This window comes from Mesoplodon bidens (assembly GCF_964165515.1).
Source record: "Mesoplodon bidens genome assembly, chromosome: 1".
Taxonomy (NCBI): domain Eukaryota; kingdom Metazoa; phylum Chordata; class Mammalia; order Artiodactyla; family Ziphiidae; genus Mesoplodon; species Mesoplodon bidens.
Genome location: NC_138176.1, coordinates 147,943,008 through 147,962,928, shown reverse-complemented (window position 1 = coordinate 147,962,928; position 19,921 = coordinate 147,943,008). Strand labels below are relative to the sequence as shown.

Genomic DNA, 19,921 nt, shown 5'->3' with positions numbered 1-19,921 from the left:
CATGTATCTTTTCTGATTAGTGTTTTTATTTTCTTCAGATAAATAATAGTTCTATTTTTATTTTTCATCATTATTTTTTTTTTTGGCCACACTATGTGGCTTGTGGGATTTTAGTTCCCCGACCAGGGACTGAACCTGGGCCCTTGGCAGTGAGAGCATGGAACCCTAACCACTGACTGCCAGAGAATTCCCAATAGTTCTATTTTTAAATGTTTGAGGAACCTCCATACTATTTTACATAGTGGCTGTACCAATTTACATTGCCACCAACAGTACACAGTTCTCTTCTCCACATTCTTGCCAACACTTGTTATTTGTTGTCTTTTTTTTTTTTTTTTTGCGGTACGTGGGCCTCTCACTGTTGTGGCCTCTCCCGTTGCGGAGCACAGGCTCTGGACGCGCAGACTCAGCGGCCATGGCTCACGGGCCCAGCCGCTCCGCGGCATGTGGGATCTTCCCGGACCGGGGCATGAACCCGTGTCCCCTGCATCGGCAGGCGGATTCTCAACAACTGCGCCACCAGGGAAGCCCTATTTGTTGTCTTTTTGATAACAGTCTTCCTGACAGGTGTGAGGTGATATCTCACTGTGGTTTCGATTTGCATTTCCCTGATGATTAGTGACATTGAGCATCTTTTCATATGTCTGTTGATATCTGTATGTCTTCTATGGAAAATGTGTATTCAGATCCTCTGCCCATTTTTTTTTTTTTGCGGTACGCGGGCCTCTCACTGTTGTGGCCTCGCCCGTTGCGGAGCATAGGCTCTGGACGCGCAGGCTCAACGGCCATGGCTCACGGGCCCAGCTGCTCTGCGGCGTGTGGGATCCTCCCGGACTGGGGCACGAACCCGTGTCCCCTGCATCGGCAGGCGGACTCTCAACCACTGCGCCACCAGGGAAGCCCCCCTCTGCCCATTTTTAAATCAGGCTGCCTTATGTATGAGTTCTTTGTGTATTTTAGATATTAACCCCTTATCACATGTATCATTTGCAAATATCTTCTCCCATTCAGCAGGTGGCCTTTTCATTGTTGATAGTTTTCTTCGCTGTGCAAAAGCTTTTTAGTTTGATGTAGTCCCATGTGTTTATTTTTGCTTTTGTTTCCCTTGCCTGAGGAGACACATCCAAAAGCATACTACTAAAACCAATAAGTGTGTACTATGTTTTTTTCTAGAAGTTTAACACCTAGAAAACTTCTAGAAAAAAACCAGATAGTACACACTAGCGTGGATTGGACAATGATGTCTTCAGTCTCATGACTTATTTAAAAAATTTAAGACTCTGAACATTCTCAGATGTGAACTATTTATTCTAATGACATTATTTTAGCACCCATAAAAAAGATTAAAACCTGTTATGTGGGTAAATAAGACAAAGCTTTCTTCATAAAGAATTTGTCGGGGCTTCCCTGGTGGCGCAGTGGTTGGGAATCTGCCTGCCAGTGCAGGGGACACGGGTTCGGGCCCTGGTCTGGGAGGATCCCACATGCTGCGGAGCAACTGGGCCCGTGCGCCACAACTACTGAGCCTGCGCGTCTGGAGCCTGCGCTCCGCAACAGGAGAGGCCGCGACAGTGAGAGGCCCGCTCGCCGCAACTAGAGAAAGCCCTCGCACAGAAACGAAGACCCAACACAGCCATAAATAAATAAATAAATAAATAATTAATTAAAAAAAAAAAAAGAATTTGTCTTACAATTTACTCTCCAATAAAGACAGCAACACAGGTACTAAAGTCACAAACACATATCAAAGTTTTGGTATGTGTGGTTTTAATCAAGTGCACCACATTCACTAGCCTCCAAAATATAAAAGTTAGAATCCACAGAATTGTTATGTTCTCTTACCGTCCAAGAAAACACTGCCACAGAGGACGATTCTGTGTTGCCAAATCGGAATCTTTAGAACCAAACAATTTAGCTAAAAGTCGAACAACAGCTAATCGCTCTTCTCCATCATTGCTCTAAGGGAAAAAAGAAAATAAAGCCTGAGGTTTATTCATCAGATTACAAAAAAATAACATGAAACATTTCTGAGAAGCTACAATTTCATTATTTCTGCTTAAAATGATGAGAACTTTAAAATATCATGTTCTCTCATTTACTGTGCAGAAGTTGACTTGATTCCATGTTAGATCATCAGGTTCTTTGCTCTTATTTCATACACTCCCAACTGTTAATTTATGCCTACTTCACTGCTTGTTTGCAATCTGTACAGATGCTGTAGAAACACGAAGATAATCATTCAATTCTAACATTCCGTTAGAGCCCTAGAAAAAAATTCTGTCAAGGGAAGAGCTACAAATAATTCCTGCCCTAATCCTATAATTGATCTCCAACATAAACCCATATCAATTAAGGTTTTGATATGTCAAGTTTTAATCAAGGTTCCCCTGCTGACTGGAGCACATGATACTGAATATTGTCATGATTCAGGAAAACTCATTTTAATAGAAGAGCATGAATCTTAAGAGTACCTAAAAGGTCAGGTGAACTGAACACTACAAAAAAGCAAAACTTGATATGTCCCCCACCGGACCAGTGAACCGGCTTCATCCCGTGCTTTGGACCTTGGGCCTCACTTCTCCTCCAGATGGACCCCAAGTGCTCCTGCCCCACTGGTGGCTCCTGCAGCTGCACTGGCTCCTGCACCTGCAAAGCCTGCAGATGCACCTCCTGCAAGAAGAGCTGCTGCTCCTGCTGCCCCGTGGGCTGTGCCAAGTGTGCCCAGGGCTGCGTCTGCAAAGGGGCCTCGGACAAGTGCAGCTGCTGTGGCTGATGTCGCGGAGAGCCTGCCCCGGGTGTCAAGAGAGCAACCAGGACAAACCTGCATTTTATCGTTTTTCATACAACCGGACCTGATGCTACGTTCCTTTTTCTATGAAATATGTGAGTTGTAATAAAAGTTGTTGACTTAAAACAAAACAAAACAAAACTTAAAGTTATTTTTTGATAGAGGCCTATTTTCTTATCCTGAATCAATATACTCTATAAAAAGTGTTCTAGTTTTCACTAGTGATGTCACGTCTTAATATAAATTAAGTTATTCTGAAACCATATGGTGCATGAAACTTTTTAAAAGTCACATATTCACTAGGAAAATAAAGGCAATAATGAAAAGTAGTTGCTAATTTTTAAAGTGTTCAAATATAATGTGTGTCTAAAGCAATAGCAGCAAGTCAATAAAAAAATATTTATGGGAAAAGACAGTAAGTGAAAAAAGAAAAATGACTACAGGATATCATCTTTTCCTTAAGAATGTCTCAACTCTCAGGGATAGGGGTTTTGTGGTTAAAATAGGCACACTTACTAAACAAAGATAAAAATGAAAATTCAAGCTTTAACACTTATAACTACAAAAATGATTTTCTTTCACAAAGTTTTTCTCAAGCAATGTGACTACAATGCAGATTAGTGATGCCTTTTGGTAAGTAAGTCCAACTGAGTAGCCAACATGATTTATTATTTTAAAGAAAAATCAATCTAACCCTTAAATGTCAAACACTAGAAAAACTGGAAATTTTACTTTACTTGAAGGTGACTACTTTAGTAGCTTAGTGATTATTTCAAATGTGACATTTCACATCTATGTAACTTAACTACTGAAATAAAATTAAATGAAAACTTGCTCCCACCCCCTGCCTTTTTTTTCCTTTTTTTTTTTTAAATTTAAATTTTTGGCTGCACTGGGTCTTCGTTGCGCACGGGCTTCCTCTAGTTGCGGAGAGGGGAGGCTACTGCGGTGCACGGGCTTCTCGTTGTGGTGGCTTCTCTTGTTGCAGAGCGCGGGCTCTAGGCACACGGGCTTCAGTAGCTGTGGCTCGCGGGCTCTAGAACACAGGCTCGGTAGTTGTGGCGCACGGGCTTTGTTGCTCCACGGCACGGGGGATCTTCCCAGACCAGGGCTTGAACCTGTGTCCCCTGCATTGGCAGGCAGACTCTCAACCACTGCGCCACCAGGGAAGCCACCCCCTGCCTTTTTTGATTTTTAAATATGTTCTCTGAGTGAGGTTGGAATACGATGATAGTGCTGGTAATTTTTTTCTGGTACAAAAATCATTTGGTGTCTCTGATGTACAGTTGTTATTAGTAATCTATACCAAAGTGAAAATTATCTCATTAAGATATTACCTAATACATTGTTTGAATACAAATATATATATATATATATATATATATATAAAATGTTAATTAAAATAATGGGTAAAATGAGAAATTCTGCATTAGTAATTTACCAGTGACTTTCTGAAAGAAATTCAAATGGCCACCTAGTTTTTATTTTTCTTCAACCTTAGTTGAAAAAGGTAACCACTCTGTTACTGCTTCTAATTACAAAGTAATTGATTCAGAACAATTCTCTGTAAAAATTTTCTAAAACCAAAATAAAGCAATTATGACTGTTTTATAATGTTTTAAATTGGTGAATAAATGTAAATGTCTATCTCTGCCTAACATGAAAAAAGTCTTAAATATAAAATGTGGCAAATTTTCTGACTATAGCAAAGCTGCTAAGTAGCACAACTCCAGAGTATCCCTTAAAACATAAGAGATAATAGCACTCTATGGACCCACACAGTGGACAGTGTATACAGTTGCATGCTGTGGCCCAGTATAAAGCAAAATCAAACAAACTGTTATGTTGAAGCATTTTCTCAAGTATTTTTATTGTCCTCAGAGGACTGTAACCTAGGACTTTCAACTATAAAAGGCTGTAGCTATATGATTCAGGGATATAACTACAGAAAATCGCCACAGCTATAAAAACTTCCTAGGCTATCTGCTTAGCACACACTGGTGACTCCAAAGGGGGCACCCTAATTATATATAGATAGTACCTAAACTACTCTGAACCTCACGAGCCACAACTACTGAGCCCACGCACCACAACTACTGAAGCCTGCACACCCTAGAGCCTGAGCCTGTGCTCTGCAACAAGAGAAGCCACCACAATGAGAAGCCCGAGCACCACAACAAAGAGTAGCTCCTGCTCGATGCAACTAGAGAAAGCCCATGTGCATAACTGAATCACTTTGCTGTACACCTGAAACTATCAACTATATGTTGATAGTTTGATCAACAAACTATCAACACTGCTAATCAACTATACTCCAATATAAAATAAAAAGTTTAAAAAATGCATACCTTAACCAAATATAAGAAGATAAACTGAACTCACATTTTATTCTTTTACAGTTAGAGAAAAACAATATGATATATATTTTTCTCTTAAATGTTAAAGGGCTTAGAAATTATAGTCAGTCCTACCTTCAGTTTGAATTCAAGCTGCGGCATGACAGATAATAATAAATGAGGATCTATAGCAAAAAGTTCCTGAATCAGATCAAATACATGTTCTGACAAATCACTTACTGATGATCTTCCCAGCACCAGGACTTGATTGAAAAACTACAGGAGATAAACACAAAAATAAAATATCCGTTTCATTTAAAAACTTGGATAGGCTTTTTATAAACATGTTAAAAGAAAACTATATAATTAGGCATTCCATATACAAGTGAAGGTGATGAAAAAGAACAGATGCTTAAATTACTAATATATATGATAGGACAGTCCACCAAAACAGAAGAAATAAACCTCTAAATATCATCAAATTATGAATGTTACATGAAAGAGATAAAAAGTAATTGAGTTGTTAGCTTTCTTTCAAATTAGGATGACAATTCTAGGAATCTTAACTTTCATTAAAACAAAACAATTTAGATAGTTTATGTAATGTATTATAGAGAATTTTATAGAGAAATTTCCTTATAGCACAGAAAATTTTTAAAAGTCTCAATCTTTTAGATTTTTATTGAAGCTTGAGGATTCTATTAGTTTAGTAATAAAGAATAATTGAAGGTGGAGGATGAGTTGTTTTTTTTAAGGTACCCAGAAAGTCAAAAACACTGTAACTCTGAGGACAAAGAGAAGGAAAATGTGATGATACAAAGGCTGATAATTTAAAAGAATTCTAGGAAAAAGAAACAAAGAGAATATAATATAAAAGCACAAATTAAAAGATACCTCCAATCCTTGCCAACACACATAAACTTAGAAAAAAAATATTAAATGTAAAAATGCTACAGAGGCAGCTGTATGCAACTAATTTGAGCATATGTTTTTGGTAGTATCATCAAATGATATATTTCTTTTGAAAAGCAGCACACATTAAGAGTTAGAAAACATTAATATTTATTACACAGACCTTGAAAAGAGTAAGGAAAATAGTTTTAACAAAATTAAAAAGTATACATGCACACACAAATAAGCACAGAACAAATTCTGAAAGGCTACATGAAAATCTATTGGTGATGCCTATTTCTGAGAATTATGACTAGGGTATTCAGGGTTTGAAGAGAGACAATTTTCACTGTATACCCTTTTGTACTACTTGAGAAAACATTTTTTTTTTACCACGTTTAAGTATTTATTTAGTAATATAAATAATAATTCATACCATTTAAATTAACAGACTCTCACTTGGGTTTTTATATGTAGAAAATAATTAAATGATAGATAAATGCTACAAAGATAGTTACTAAAGATAGTTACTAAAGGAAAACACTGAAAAAATCTAAATGCGAGGCAAGAGAGAAATGATGAGGTAAATTATATGTGAATTCAACAGAACATTTATAGTCATTCTTATCATAAATAAAAAAATATCAAAATATGGAAATAGATATATAAATGAAGACAATTCAAAGTTTTATATAGTATATGAAAAAAATAGGTAGGAGTTTGAGCAAATGTTCAATAATGAAGTTGCTACATTAAGGTAGGAGAACTATAATTTCTTTTTTTCCCAAATTATTTATTGATTTTTTTAGTTAAAGAACAAAAAGGAAAAGAAAAAACTTCTATTCAATAAAGTAAAAAAAAAAATTTATTACTTTATAACAATTTAAGAGGGCAAACCAAAAAGGTTCAGAAGAATGGCCTAGAGACATGAAGAAGAATATAGAGCCATAGATAAAGATGAAAGGAGAAAGTGAAAGAGATCAGCATATCCAGGAGATAAAAAGATAAATACAAAGGCAGTAGAAGAAAGAGTAGGAATTGTAGACAAATTTTCATAAAATAACATCCTCCCATCTTATGCCATTTAAAAATAATGTCTAAAGCTTACAAACTTATGCTGCATTTCGTTACATTTAGACATATCAGTTTTTTATATATTTCTTATAAAAAGATGAAACTGTTTACAGGCTAAATAAGCCTTTATGTGAAAGGTTTCAATAAATTAGTACAATGGATTAAGAACTATATAAAAAAAATACAGGCAGAAATACATACATTGGCAATGCATGCCTCAATAGTCTGGACTGTCCTTTTCAATAGGACTTTTGCGAGGTCAAAGGACTGTTTATTTAAGTTCTGAAACACAATAAAAATATGCAAAGTTACAAATGAATTAGTGAATTTATGATCTAGATAGCAACATTAGAACACCAAAGTCTTCAAGTCCACAAAATATGAAGCAAAAAATATAACTCAACTCAAGGTTTTACCCAATATCTGCTAGTCAAGTGGTCATAAATGCAGAAGTTGCAAATAGCACAACCATGAATCAAAAACTAAAATACATTAGATAATTAGCCAAAAGCCCAACTCTATATTAAGTTTAGTTTTACTAAACTCAAAATGGACTTAAGACTTTTTGGTTTTGTTTGTTAACCAATTTGAACTGGCAATCACACCCATGTATCCTAATACACACACACACACACACACACACGCGCGCGCGCGCGTACGCACACACCCCTTTCTAACCCACAATCCTCAGTATTTCACCGTCTAATCAACGTCTGTTCTGAGCAAGAGTGGACCTGGTAAGTGTTTCAGGTAAAATTCTCAGTCAATTATGTTTTTAAAACGCTAAATACTGTCTTCACTCCTCAAGATTCCCAATGCATGGTAACAAATTAAAGGGTCTGAGGAAGCCTATAGAAAAGACATATATTTAATTTTTAAAAACTTACTGAAAATGGAATTCTTGTGTTGAAGAGTCCCCAATAACATCTCTACACTTTGCAGTTTTAGACCAACCTGAGATTCACTGACCATCATCTCGCACCTATCCCCCAAAAAGGCAAGGATATCCCATACTCTAGGTTAGTAGTCAGCAAACTTTTTATGCAAAGAGCCAGATGGTAAATAGTTTAGGCTTTATTAGCCAGCCATATCGTCACCACTGCAACTACACAACTCTGGCTGTTGTAGCAGGAAGCAACCATGGACAAAATGAAAACAAATAAGCATGGCTGTGTTCAAATAAAACTTTATTTACATAAATAGGCAGTGGGTCAGATTTGGTCTACAAGCTGTAGCTTCCTGACACTTGCTCCAGGTTTTTATTCCATTGGCAAGAGGATAAGATTATCTCAAAATTAAGGCAACCTTGGAGGAAACAAATAGGTGAGGGAGATTAAGATACAAACTTCCACGTGAAAAATCAATGAGTCACAGATATGAAATGTACAGAGTGAGGAACATAAGTCAGTAACTATGTAATATCTTTATATGCTGATATATTGTAACTAGATATAGGTGAGCATTTTGAAACGTATAGAAATAGTGTGTAACAGGAATTAACATAGTGTTATGTAGGTCAATTATAAAAAAAGAGATCAGATTTGTAGTTATGGCGGGCGGTGGGGGGGGCAGAATTGGATGAAGGCATTCAAAAGGTACTTCCAGCTATGAGGTAATAAGCACTAGGGATATAATGTACAACATGATAAATCTAATTAAAACTGTTGTATGTTATATACGAAACTTGTTAAGAGAGTAAATCCTAAGACTTATTTCATCCACAAGAAAAAAATTTTTTTCCTATTTCTTTAATTTTTTATCTATGAGATGATGGATGTTCACTAAACATTTCATAATGTTTAAATTAAATGAAATAAATCATTTCATAATATAAGTCAAATCATTAAGCTGTGTATACCTTAAACTTATACAGTGCTGTATGTCACTTATATCTCGATAAAACTGGAAGAAAAAAATTAAGGCAACCTTTCTATTTCCTAAAAAGGTGTATTTCCTACTCATTAAAAATAACCTCTAACTAGAATACAAACACCAAATACACTATTCCTCAAAAAGTTTTTCCTTTCTTATTTTGCCTGACATATACTCCCCCTATGCCATACTCTCAAAATTTTGACCAATTACAGACTCATTTGAATTAAAAATATGCAAATAATATATAGTGAGTAAGGAGAAAAATTTATAATTGACTGCATCTTACTGTGAATAAGTATCATTAGATACATCTTCATTTAACATCTGATAATAGGTCACTGAACAGTCAGAGGAAAAGGGCAGAAGAGTAAATATCAACAGTGGGGTAGGGCTTCCCTGGTGGCGCAGTGGTTGAGAGTCCGCCTGCCGATGCAGGGGACACGGGTTTGTGCCCCGGTCTGGGAAGATCCCACATGCCGCGGAGTGGCTGGGCTCGTGGGCCATGGCCACTGAGCCTGCGCATCCGGGGCCTGTGCTCCGCAACGGGAGAGGCCACAACAGTGAGAGGCCCGCATACCGCAGGAAAAAAAAAAACAAAACAGTGGGGTAGGCCTGAGTCCACCCCAGAGGGGGAGCTGGTGGGGAGCTAAGTCCTTCAGTTTCTTAGGGGGAGCTAGCAGAGAGAAACAGAAAAGGAAGTGGAGAGGAATATACAGCTCTGAATCATCCTTTTCCCCTTAACATTAACCACATAGTTCCCACTTCTGCCCAAATCTTTTTCTGAAAGTGCCTAAGAAAAATGTAGGACATGGGTTCTGAGAAGAAATACAAATTCCCACACTCTACATCTATGTTACAAAGGAATAAATATATTTTCTTTTCCAAAACAAACAAACAGCAACTAACCAAGACAGTACTCCAATCCCTTGTAATTTCTAGATTAGATATGTGTGGTCAATCAATCTGGAACATTTTTAGTTTTCCAGAGAATAGGCAGCCCTTAATTGAATGAAAATCTTCCACAATATATTAATCAATATATCTTCTAAAGATAACAATAGCTATAAGACCAATATGTGTTACTCTATTTTATTTGGGGCTGGAGAATGATAATGGGAATAATTACATGGGATTGCAAATGGTGAAAAACAATTATTTTTCATATGTGTAGTACTACCATTAAATATTAACCTTTAATATCTTCATACTATACAGACCTTATGTGCAGGAATGAGGTTAATAAGAATGGAGTCCAATAATTCTTGAGTAACTCCATCACCTTCCATGATGATAGAACTCATCAAGTCTAGCATGTGCATTTGTACCTTCTTATTGTGGCTATTGCTTTAAAAAAAAGAGGAAGAAAAAAAGACAAAAAAATTAGGCTTACAAAAGAAAATTAAACTTCTGAGTTTAAAACAACTATCTCAAATGTAAAAGGATTTTCACCTGATTGAGGGAACCATGCCAGTAATGGCAAAGAAACTTTGGCTGCTCTATATTTACTTTCTCCCTTTGTTGATTATTAAAACAGCTACTGAGATATCATTGTAAAGTATTTTACAAAAACAAAAACCTTAAAATTTAATTAAGCACCTATACAATTAGAATTCAAAGAGTGAGTTAAATTCAACTAAACAAAAATGTCAACTTCAAAGAAAGGACATCTTTGCTTACATGCCCCTGGATTTTAAAAGGTGATAAAATTTTAAGTAAGGAGACAAAAAAAATGTACAGGATAATGAAGGTAGGCAATTTTTCATCCTTTTTATCCTTTTTGATCTTAATAATTCCCCCAAATAAGGCAGAACTATAAACACACAAGAGAGCCAAAGTCAACACTTCTATATCTTTGCCGCTGGACTTTTTAGTTCAACAATACTGAAAACCCAAAGTCTGATATAAAATGCTTACCAGAACTTATCACTAGAAGGTTCTGAAAATGTCATCCTGTTATCTCTCAAAGAATTTCAAATGAATGAAAAATCAACAAGGTAAAAAGCCAAGAATCAGTTTCAGTCCTGCTTCCTTAGCCAGTATAGAGTCAATGTGGGCCTCCTCAATAAATATCTCTACTGCTGATACAAACTTACCCAAAAAGACTGGCTACAAAATTGTTATAAATTAGTAGAGCATCTAGGTTTCTCCCTCTCTGACTGCATCTTAACTAAAGACTTGACCTATCCATTTTCACATTTATCAGAATACATATGCAAAGACAAATCAAGATAATGATATAACTTAGTTGCACTACTACAGACACAGGGAAGTTTAAATTAAGACTAAACTAAATGTTATTTCATTTATGTATTTCTTACCTATTATTTTTTAAAAATTAGTTTGAAGTAATGTATAATACACCTGTTGGACACTTAGTTGTAATATCAAAGATGAAAAAATTTATAAAGTTGGTAGAAAAACTGTCCCATCGTTAGATACACAGTTTTCTACAGTGTAGAAAGATACCCCTTTTAGAAAGATACCCCTTTTGCATATCCTCTCTTAAATATCTTGTTTACTATAGGCCAAGACTGTGAAAGATCAATTATACAGTGGGATGTGTGTGTGTGGTAGGAGGTGAAGAAGAACAGATATTCAGCTTGATGCAAAAGAATGAAGAGAGTATATAGCTCTCAGATCCATATGCACTTGAGGATAGGAAAGGAGTGAAGGAAAGAGAAATGAAAAATGGACTTAAGAATTATTTCCACAAGTTCCAGCCCAAGCTTCAATAATAGGGGTAAGATTTACTCTCCTACTTGAACAACTAAAAAACTGGACAAAATATAAGAAATAACAGTTTTCAGATATCAGACATTATACACACGCTGCTGAAAGAAGGGAACAATTTTCCCAGCTTACTTTTCCTACTTGGTAAAGTTTCCAGGCTTCAGTGTGGGAAGAGAAGATCCTAGCAGAGCCTAATGGTTTTCCTGAGTCTGGGGTGACTACAGGGCAGAATACCAGAGGGGAGAGAGCTACTCAGAGAGCAAGCTCACAGAGGGTACCCCCGCTCCCCGAGTCTTCAGGTGCTTAGTGATTAGCACATGCAGGTGAGGAAATTTCTTGAGTTTGGGGAAGGTACCACCTGAAAGGAGTAGAGGGAATAATTCCCGGAATTCATACAGGTCTTAACAATGTGCATGTTCCAACTACAGTGGAAAATCTTATAACTCACAGGGCATCTAATAGAGTAATCAGAAGGGTAAACCCACATATCCAAGCAGCTCTATGAGCTCCATCCACAATGGGACATCAAAATCAAATTGTTTAAAACCAGTAATACAGAGAAAATCTTAGGTGGGTAGAGAAAAAGAAGATCCATTATTTACAGAGGAACAAAGATTTAAAATGACAAAACATCATTAGAAACAATGCAAGCCAGAAAAAGATGTAGGAAACATCTTTAACAGTACTGAAAGAGAAAAAAAAAAGTCCATTAACCTGAAATTCATACCATGAAAATAACTTTCAAAAATGAAGGTGGAATAAAAGACTTTTTCAGACATATAAAAACTGAAAGAAGTCTATCAACAGTAGCCCTGAACTATAGGAAATGTTAAAGGAAGTCCTTCAGAGTAAAGTAAAATAATACCAGATGGAAATCTGCATATATGCGAAGGAATGAAGAATACCAGATATATGGTAAGTGTGTCAGTAAATACAAATTAATAAACTCCTCTATCAAAAGGCAAGTCCTTTATTTACTGATACTTCGTTGCGAATTCTTTCAATTAGATAATTAGGTCAACAATAAACTTAGATCTTCAGAGTCAGTAAAGAAAAATAGATAGGATTGTATGTAAAAGTAATAGAGGAAAGAAGTATAACTGCAGAGTGGGAAGCGGACTTAAGTGGATAACCAAGGTCACAAAATGGGCAGAATGACAAGTCAGGCTCTTTTTTTTCATTTTGTTGGTGATTTTAATATTAAAAGAAAACACTGCAAATATGTGGTAGAATGTAAACAATGGCCACAAACTGTTCCTATCTCTGTATGCACAAGCCTTTAAAATGCTGCTCCGTCCAACAAAATATGGAGTCTATCTAACCAACCTTTGAATCTGGGCTTCCCTATGAACCTTGCTTGGCCAATGAAATATAAGTAAACATGAAGTGTGCAGAGGTCTTAAAAAGTGCTTGTGTGGTGGGGTGTGCCCTTCTTGCTACATTTGAAACCCAGTCAGCATAAGAAGAGGTCTGAACTAGCCTGCTGGATGACGAGAGAGTGACACGTGACCCAGTTGTCCTATTACCTCAGCCAACTGCCAGATGTCCTGCTAACTGACTGCAAATACAGGAGCAAGTCCAGCCCAGAGAGAAAGAACTGACAAGCAGAATCATGAGCAAAATAAAACGGAACCTGTTTTAAACTACCAAGTTGTGGGTTACTTTGTTATGCAGCAAAAGTTAAGTAACACAAAGGTAAAGTTTATACATTTTATCTTTTATTTAAGGGCCTTCAGTTAGTTGCCACAGGAAGCTTTTTCTCATGAAGTTTTTTTATAAGCTTCTATCACTAGACCAGGTTGGTCCAGTCCTTTCCTGTTTATTCCAGGTTAATTCTCTTCCTACCATTCTATCTAAGGAAAAGAAAAACATGTTAAAGTATTCATAAGAAATCTACAGAAAACTTTAGAAATGTGCTGTCCAATACAGAAGCTGTTATCCAACAGCCATTTGGCTATTGAAGATAAAGTCTGAATAGAGCCTTATGTTGAAATAATAATGCTTTGGATAACGTGAAATAAATAAAGTATATTATTTAAATAAATTTCACTTGTTTCTTTTTACCTTTCTTAATGTGGCTACTAGAAAATTTAAAATATATTTGACATATATTATGTTTGCATATAATGTAATGTTGCAGAACACATCTCATAACAATGCTTGGTTTACTACACACACACACCACACACAGACACACACCACACCACACACACACACATACACACACACCAGAATGAAACACTGGATTGAAATCAGTTTTGGCTCTCCTGTTCAGCAATATGTGCCCCGGCAAGCCACCAAACTCCTCTGTACATGAATGTCCCTATTTCTATAAGGAAAGAGCAATGCTTACAATTTTTTTTAGCTGTAAAATGAGATGATATCAAAGTCAGTATACTTAACCGCTGAGCTATTATGCCTCCCAGTACTCACTAATGATACTTACAATACTTAAAATTTCTACCTCATAATTTAGTACTTCATTATATAAGGTCTCATACCGCTTGCTTTACAAGAGTCAACCTATACAATTGATTCCATAATTTAAAATGGTAATATAAGGACAAAGGCAGGTTTCAGACAACAGAATTTTTTATTTTCCTTTTTATGTTAACTCTTCTAAGGAAAACATTTCCTTTTAACTAAAAGATCATAGTGTAAATGCACAGTACATGATACTTCAATACACAGAGCAAGAAAAAGAGACAAACAGAGATGCTTAAAAAATAACTTACTTGATCACTGAGAAGAGAGTCCTAAAAAGCTGAATAAAAATTTCATTGCAATCTTCCAATTCAAAGCAGATGTTATATGATTTAACCCAAGCTAAATTCTTAAATAAATAAATAAATAAAATTATTTACACATACATAAAAGTTACACAAAAGCAAGCTCATTAATAAAATTTAATTTTTAGAATTATAAATCTATAGTAAAGCTTATAATGGCCCAACATATAAAATTACAATTGTTTAAACAGCCGTACTCTGATCTTTAAAAAGACGTATCTGCTGGCATTAACCTTCTCTAATTGAAAAATACTGAACTGTCAGAGGCTAGTAACACATATATATGTACAAAATATAAGGCGCAGTGAAAATTAATTCAACTTAATCTCTTTGGGGATTAGAAAAGAATAAAAACAGAAATATAAAAATAAAGCTTCAAATAATATAACAGCTTTGCCAGTGGAATATGCTTTATCTTTTCAGGATATGAGGAGCAAAAAAAAAAAAAAAGAGAGATTGTAAATGACATTTTCTTAAGTGGGCTTCGTATAAAACAAACAAAAAAAGATTCATTTTACATTATAAAGTTACTATAAAGAATTTTCTACAACATGAAATAGTGTGATATTTATTAAATAAAATTTGTTTACCTCTAATAAATAAAAGTATCTATTAAACTGCGGGCTCTTTGTATCCTCCAAACCCTTTAATTGTCTGGTAATAAACAAAAATATGTCCTGTTTTAAAAAATGATAAAACAAATTAATTTAGATACAAATACTTGTCACTTTCACAATACATTAATAGTTTATAATATATATTCTCCATTATAGACAATAAAAGAAAATTCTCCTTTAGCCAATGACTTGGGACTGGCCTAGTCCATTACTTAAAATATCTGGAAAACAGCAAATCACTTAAAATTACATTCTTTAGAAGCAAAAATAAAGATTATTACTGCCACAGATCTTTAGGCTTTCTCATTCTGAGAGGACCATAGGTTCTATATCTTGCTACCCTTCTAGTACAGAACTTTATTCACTATCTTCATCTTGTATTATGGCAGTTATCTTCAGTTTAAGTACCTGGATATGAGTCTTCCATTATAATTTCCCAAATTAAATAGTTATTTTCAGTACCTAGTTTTGAATTTGATGAGTGACTACAAAGTTGTGTGGAACAAAAGCAATAATAGACTGGTCCAAGGGTTGTACTTTCCACAACAATACTGCTCCACTTCTTAATAAGCTTTCTTTAGAAGTTTTAACCCCAAATAGTATCAGTATGGAACAAACTGATTTTAGGACTATTTAAAAGAAAGCAATCCAAAGGATTAAAGTATAAAAGTATTCAAAATACGAAATCAGCTCAAGAGATCAACTCAAAAGAGGAGTTCCTCAAACATTTCAAACAAAGGCAGAACTATCAAGATGAGCATACAGTTTTGCATATAATATAACTTGCAGGGGAACACAGTCATTTGAATGTGTAAATTCTGTTATATAGTTGTTTTAAAAAGTGTCATTCATCCACCATCCCTTCAATTCAGCCATCTGGGCTTTGAGATGGATATTCCTGAAGGTTAGATATGAGCAGATAGGGACTAGTTTTGATCCATACCCTTTAATGCCACATAAAAATACCAATCATTTTTGTGGATACTCAATATTAATTGAATGAATAATTAATTAGTTTTAGAACTTATGATATAATCTTCTTACGGTCACAGGATGATTAAAATGAAACCTATGTTCCTAAGGGTAGTAAGCTAAACTATAAAAGTAAACTAATTTTGTAAAAATTGTATTTACCTTTAGTTTATCGTGGGAAGTATATGGAGCTTCTGGGGCATAGATTCTAAAGATGTCAGCCAAACAGCATGCTACAAGGAGACGCACATCTTTATTGGGATTCCTGAGAAAAAATTCAGATGCTAGATGCAAGGCTAGTGGGAGATACTGCTGTTTTTCATCTTCTGAATCCTGATCCATATCCATAAAAGTTTTGACTACCATCTGCAAAAATATATAGAAGAAAAATATAATCAACTCTTGATATTTAGAAACCAGTAGAATATATATATTTAATCATCTCCATTACAACACAGACTAGCAATCAGTTACCATCAGAGGATTCACAATCAATTTTTGTATATCTTCATTTAAGAATTCGAGTAAAGATTACAAGCGTGAACAAATACCAACTTTTGGATTACTGATAGATACATTATCTGCATTTGTACCAGGTTTATGAAGAACTAAAGACTCTCGTTATTAATATTATATCTAGCCCAGGTAAAAAGTTCATGGCTTCATATGGATAAGCAAATCATTTGATATTTTGCAACCTCATCAATTATGTTTCTTGTACATTTTATCATCAAAGCTGCCTTGATTTAGGCTCCTTAAAACTATTTCATTTCACACTTTAATGGGTTTTGCAATTCACAATAGAAAGCCATGCTTAAATTTTTTATGTAGTTGTACTTCTGATTAAAAGCCTTAATTATAAAATAACCTCTGTTCTTATTTATGGTTACAAAATTAACAAATGCACATTTTAGAATCACTCTAAAAGGCAAAAAAAGTATAATGAAAAAAATCCATAATTTCTCAACCCCAGAAAATAACCACTATTTATGTTTTTGTGTATTTTATGCTGGTCTGTTTTCTCTGTAAAGATGCAAATAACCATATAGTCATTCCTTATTCATTTATCCAATCATGATTATTTCCTCATGCCATCAAAATTCTTCTTTAAATAAATCAGACTTCACCTAACCAGTCACCATTCTCAAATATTGAAGGTGTACTTCTATTTCTATTTTGACAAGACTTTTTATCGTGACTAAGTGCTGGGTTTTTTCAAATACTTTTTTCTGTGTCTACTGAAGTGATATTTTCCACCTAATTCTGTTACGAGAGTAAATCCCACTGACTGGTTTTCTAATTATAATCCAATTTTAATGTATAACATACACTATCCTAAAATATAGACAGGTATAGTATGAATGACCTAACCTGGAAAAAACAACACAGATGAGGATGACTGTAAATCACTATTCCTTATGAGCCTAAATACAAACGTCAGGAATGGCATCTTAAAGAACTGAATTCGGTGATTTTGTTATAAATGGCTTTGTGCTCATACAGAGCTTGGGGGTGGGGAAGGAGGAAGGGAACAGTAAAAGTGGAAGCAGTCATCATCTGGAGAATACAGGAGCTCTCTACTATTCTTGCAACTTTTCCAAGTCAGAAATTATATCAAAAGAAAAAGTCAAAATTAAAAAAGAACACATTTACCACATGATATGGGACAAACATACATATATTAATAGCTGAAATGAAAGCTCACCAAATAAGACTTGTCTTTTAAAAAAAATTTTAACAATTAATGTTAAATATTAATTGGGGGTGGGGAAGATGTATTATTCTTTTTCTGATTTTAATAGAACATATTTATCTGTGCATCACTAGTTTGATATAGAGATGTTAATAATACGGAAATAAAATCACATTTATAAAGTATTCTAATTCTACTTTAAAACCTTTTAAATCAGAAATGCATATGGCACAGTGATTTACAGTCATCCACATCTGTGTTGTTTTTCCCAGGTTAAGCCATTCATGTTATACTTGTCTATATTTTATGACAATGTGTGTGGTGCATTCCCTTTTGAAAGTTTTGAATCCTAGCGAATTCCCAAGAACCAGATGTTCTTTTTAAAATTATTATTTCTTATTACACTATTATTACTTCATCCAGAGCTTTATTTCTTTTAACATGTTTTGAAATATTTGTGTTTATTCCACTTGATTTTAACATTAACATATAGCTGAGAAAAATGTTTTCCAGTTTTATAAGTCATTTGTTTCTTTCACCTAACTCTTGTCAGGAAAAGAATTTTTATCTGTTTTGTTAACAGTTGTATCCTCAATGACTAGAACACGACTCGACATAGTAAGCTTGCAAACTTTTTTTTTGAAAGAACATTAAAATTCATGACCCGGAGAAAACCACAATTTGAAAAGATACATGCACTCCAATGTTTACTGCAGCACTGTTTACAACAGACATGGAAGCAACCTAAATGCCATTGACAGAGGAATGGATAAAGAAATGTGGTACATATATACAATGGAATAATACTCAGCCACAAAAAAGAATAAAATAATACCATTTGCAGCAACACAGATGGACCGAGACTGTCATACTGAGTGAAGTAAGTCAGATGGAGAAAGACAAATATCATATGATTATCACTTATATGTGGAATCTAAAAAAATGGTACAAATGAACTTATCTACAAAACAGAAACAGAGTCACAGATGTAGAAAACAATCTTATAGTTACCGGGGGGAAAGGCAGAGAACGATAAATTGGGAGATTGGGATTGACATATACACACTACTATATATAAAATAGATAACTAACAAGGACCTACTGTGTAGCACAAGGAACTCTACTCAATACTCTGTAATGACCTATATGGGAACAGAATCTAAAAAAAGAGTGGATATATGTATATGTGTAACTGATTCACTTTACTATACAACAGAAACTAACACAACATTATAAATCAACTATACTCCAATTAAAAAAAAAAACCAAAGCAACAAAGTAAAATGTTAAGATTTGATAAAGGTGAGTGGTAGGTACATAAATGTTTGTCTTATTATTACCTATGAATGTTTGAAATATTACAAAATTATAAGGAGACAATTTGATTAGGTGAAACGAACTTTTGTTTTTAAGGTTTGGGGTGCAAGTTTCCAATATGACTTGAGCTACTTGGGAGATTTTCTAGAACAGCTGATTTTCTAGATTTTCTAGAACCATGTTCCGACTTTGAGGTTCCTAGTAGCCCTGGTAGAGGCAACAAGAGAAGACAGCCAAAAGGAGTGGTGTGACGGGCACATGCCCAGGGTCTCTCAGTTGCTTGCCTCTGAGCAGCTGGCTTTTCATTAGCTTTATATATTGACCTTCTGTATTTGGGCGGTACATCCTAAGACTAAAATAAGTTTGTAAACCATTGCTACCCCTCATAAAAGCTAGGAAGCTTTGCGGAGGGGAGGATTGGGAGTTTGGGATTAGCAGATGCAAACTAGTTTATATAGAATGGGTCAACAACAAGGTCCTACTGTATAGCACAGGGAGCTATATTCAATATCCTGTGATAAACCATAATGGAAAAGAATATGAAAAAGTATATGTATAACTGAATCACTTTGCTGTACAGCAGAAGTTAACACAATACTGTAAATCAACTATACTTCAATAAAAATTTTTTAAAATTCATGGAATGTCTTTTTAACATCTACTCTGATAATATATATTATGTATATTTTTAAAAATATGATCCATATGTCCCTACCATTCTGGCAAAAAACTTCATCAGTTCTTGACACTCAATCAGTATATTATGTCTGTTGCTCGAAATCTGTTTAGAATTTTTAAATAAATACAGTCTAAACATAGGTCTATAGCAGGGGTCACAA

General features: G+C 34.8%; 2 protein-coding genes across 5 annotated transcripts in view; one reads left to right on the top strand and one right to left on the bottom strand.

Annotated features, from left to right (window-relative positions):
* The window catches only part of PDS5A (PDS5 cohesin associated factor A), a 131,529-nt gene that overhangs the window by 65,690 nt on the left and 45,918 nt on the right, over positions 1 to 19,921 (bottom strand). For all 4 annotated transcript variants that reach the window (XM_081251304.1, XM_081251303.1, XM_081251306.1 and 1 more), the window contains exons 3-9: positions 16,235 to 16,438; positions 15,074 to 15,160; positions 14,430 to 14,527; positions 10,182 to 10,308; positions 7,291 to 7,371; positions 5,260 to 5,400; positions 1,843 to 1,958 (exon numbers count right to left, since the gene is read on the bottom strand). In XM_081251304.1, the coding sequence (XP_081107430.1) occupies positions 1,843 to 1,958; positions 5,260 to 5,400; positions 7,291 to 7,371; positions 10,182 to 10,308; positions 14,430 to 14,527; positions 15,074 to 15,160; positions 16,235 to 16,438 (854 nt within the window). The remainder of the gene's footprint in view (positions 1 to 1,842; positions 1,959 to 5,259; positions 5,401 to 7,290; positions 7,372 to 10,181; positions 10,309 to 14,429; positions 14,528 to 15,073; positions 15,161 to 16,234; positions 16,439 to 19,921) is intronic.
* On the top strand, positions 2,396 to 2,940 carry LOC308617160 (metallothionein-1E-like). Its single transcript, XM_081233944.1, has one exon. It carries the CDS (start codon positions 2,588 to 2,590, stop codon positions 2,771 to 2,773), a length of 186 nt encoding a protein of 61 aa, XP_081090070.1. The 5' UTR covers positions 2,396 to 2,587; the 3' UTR covers positions 2,774 to 2,940.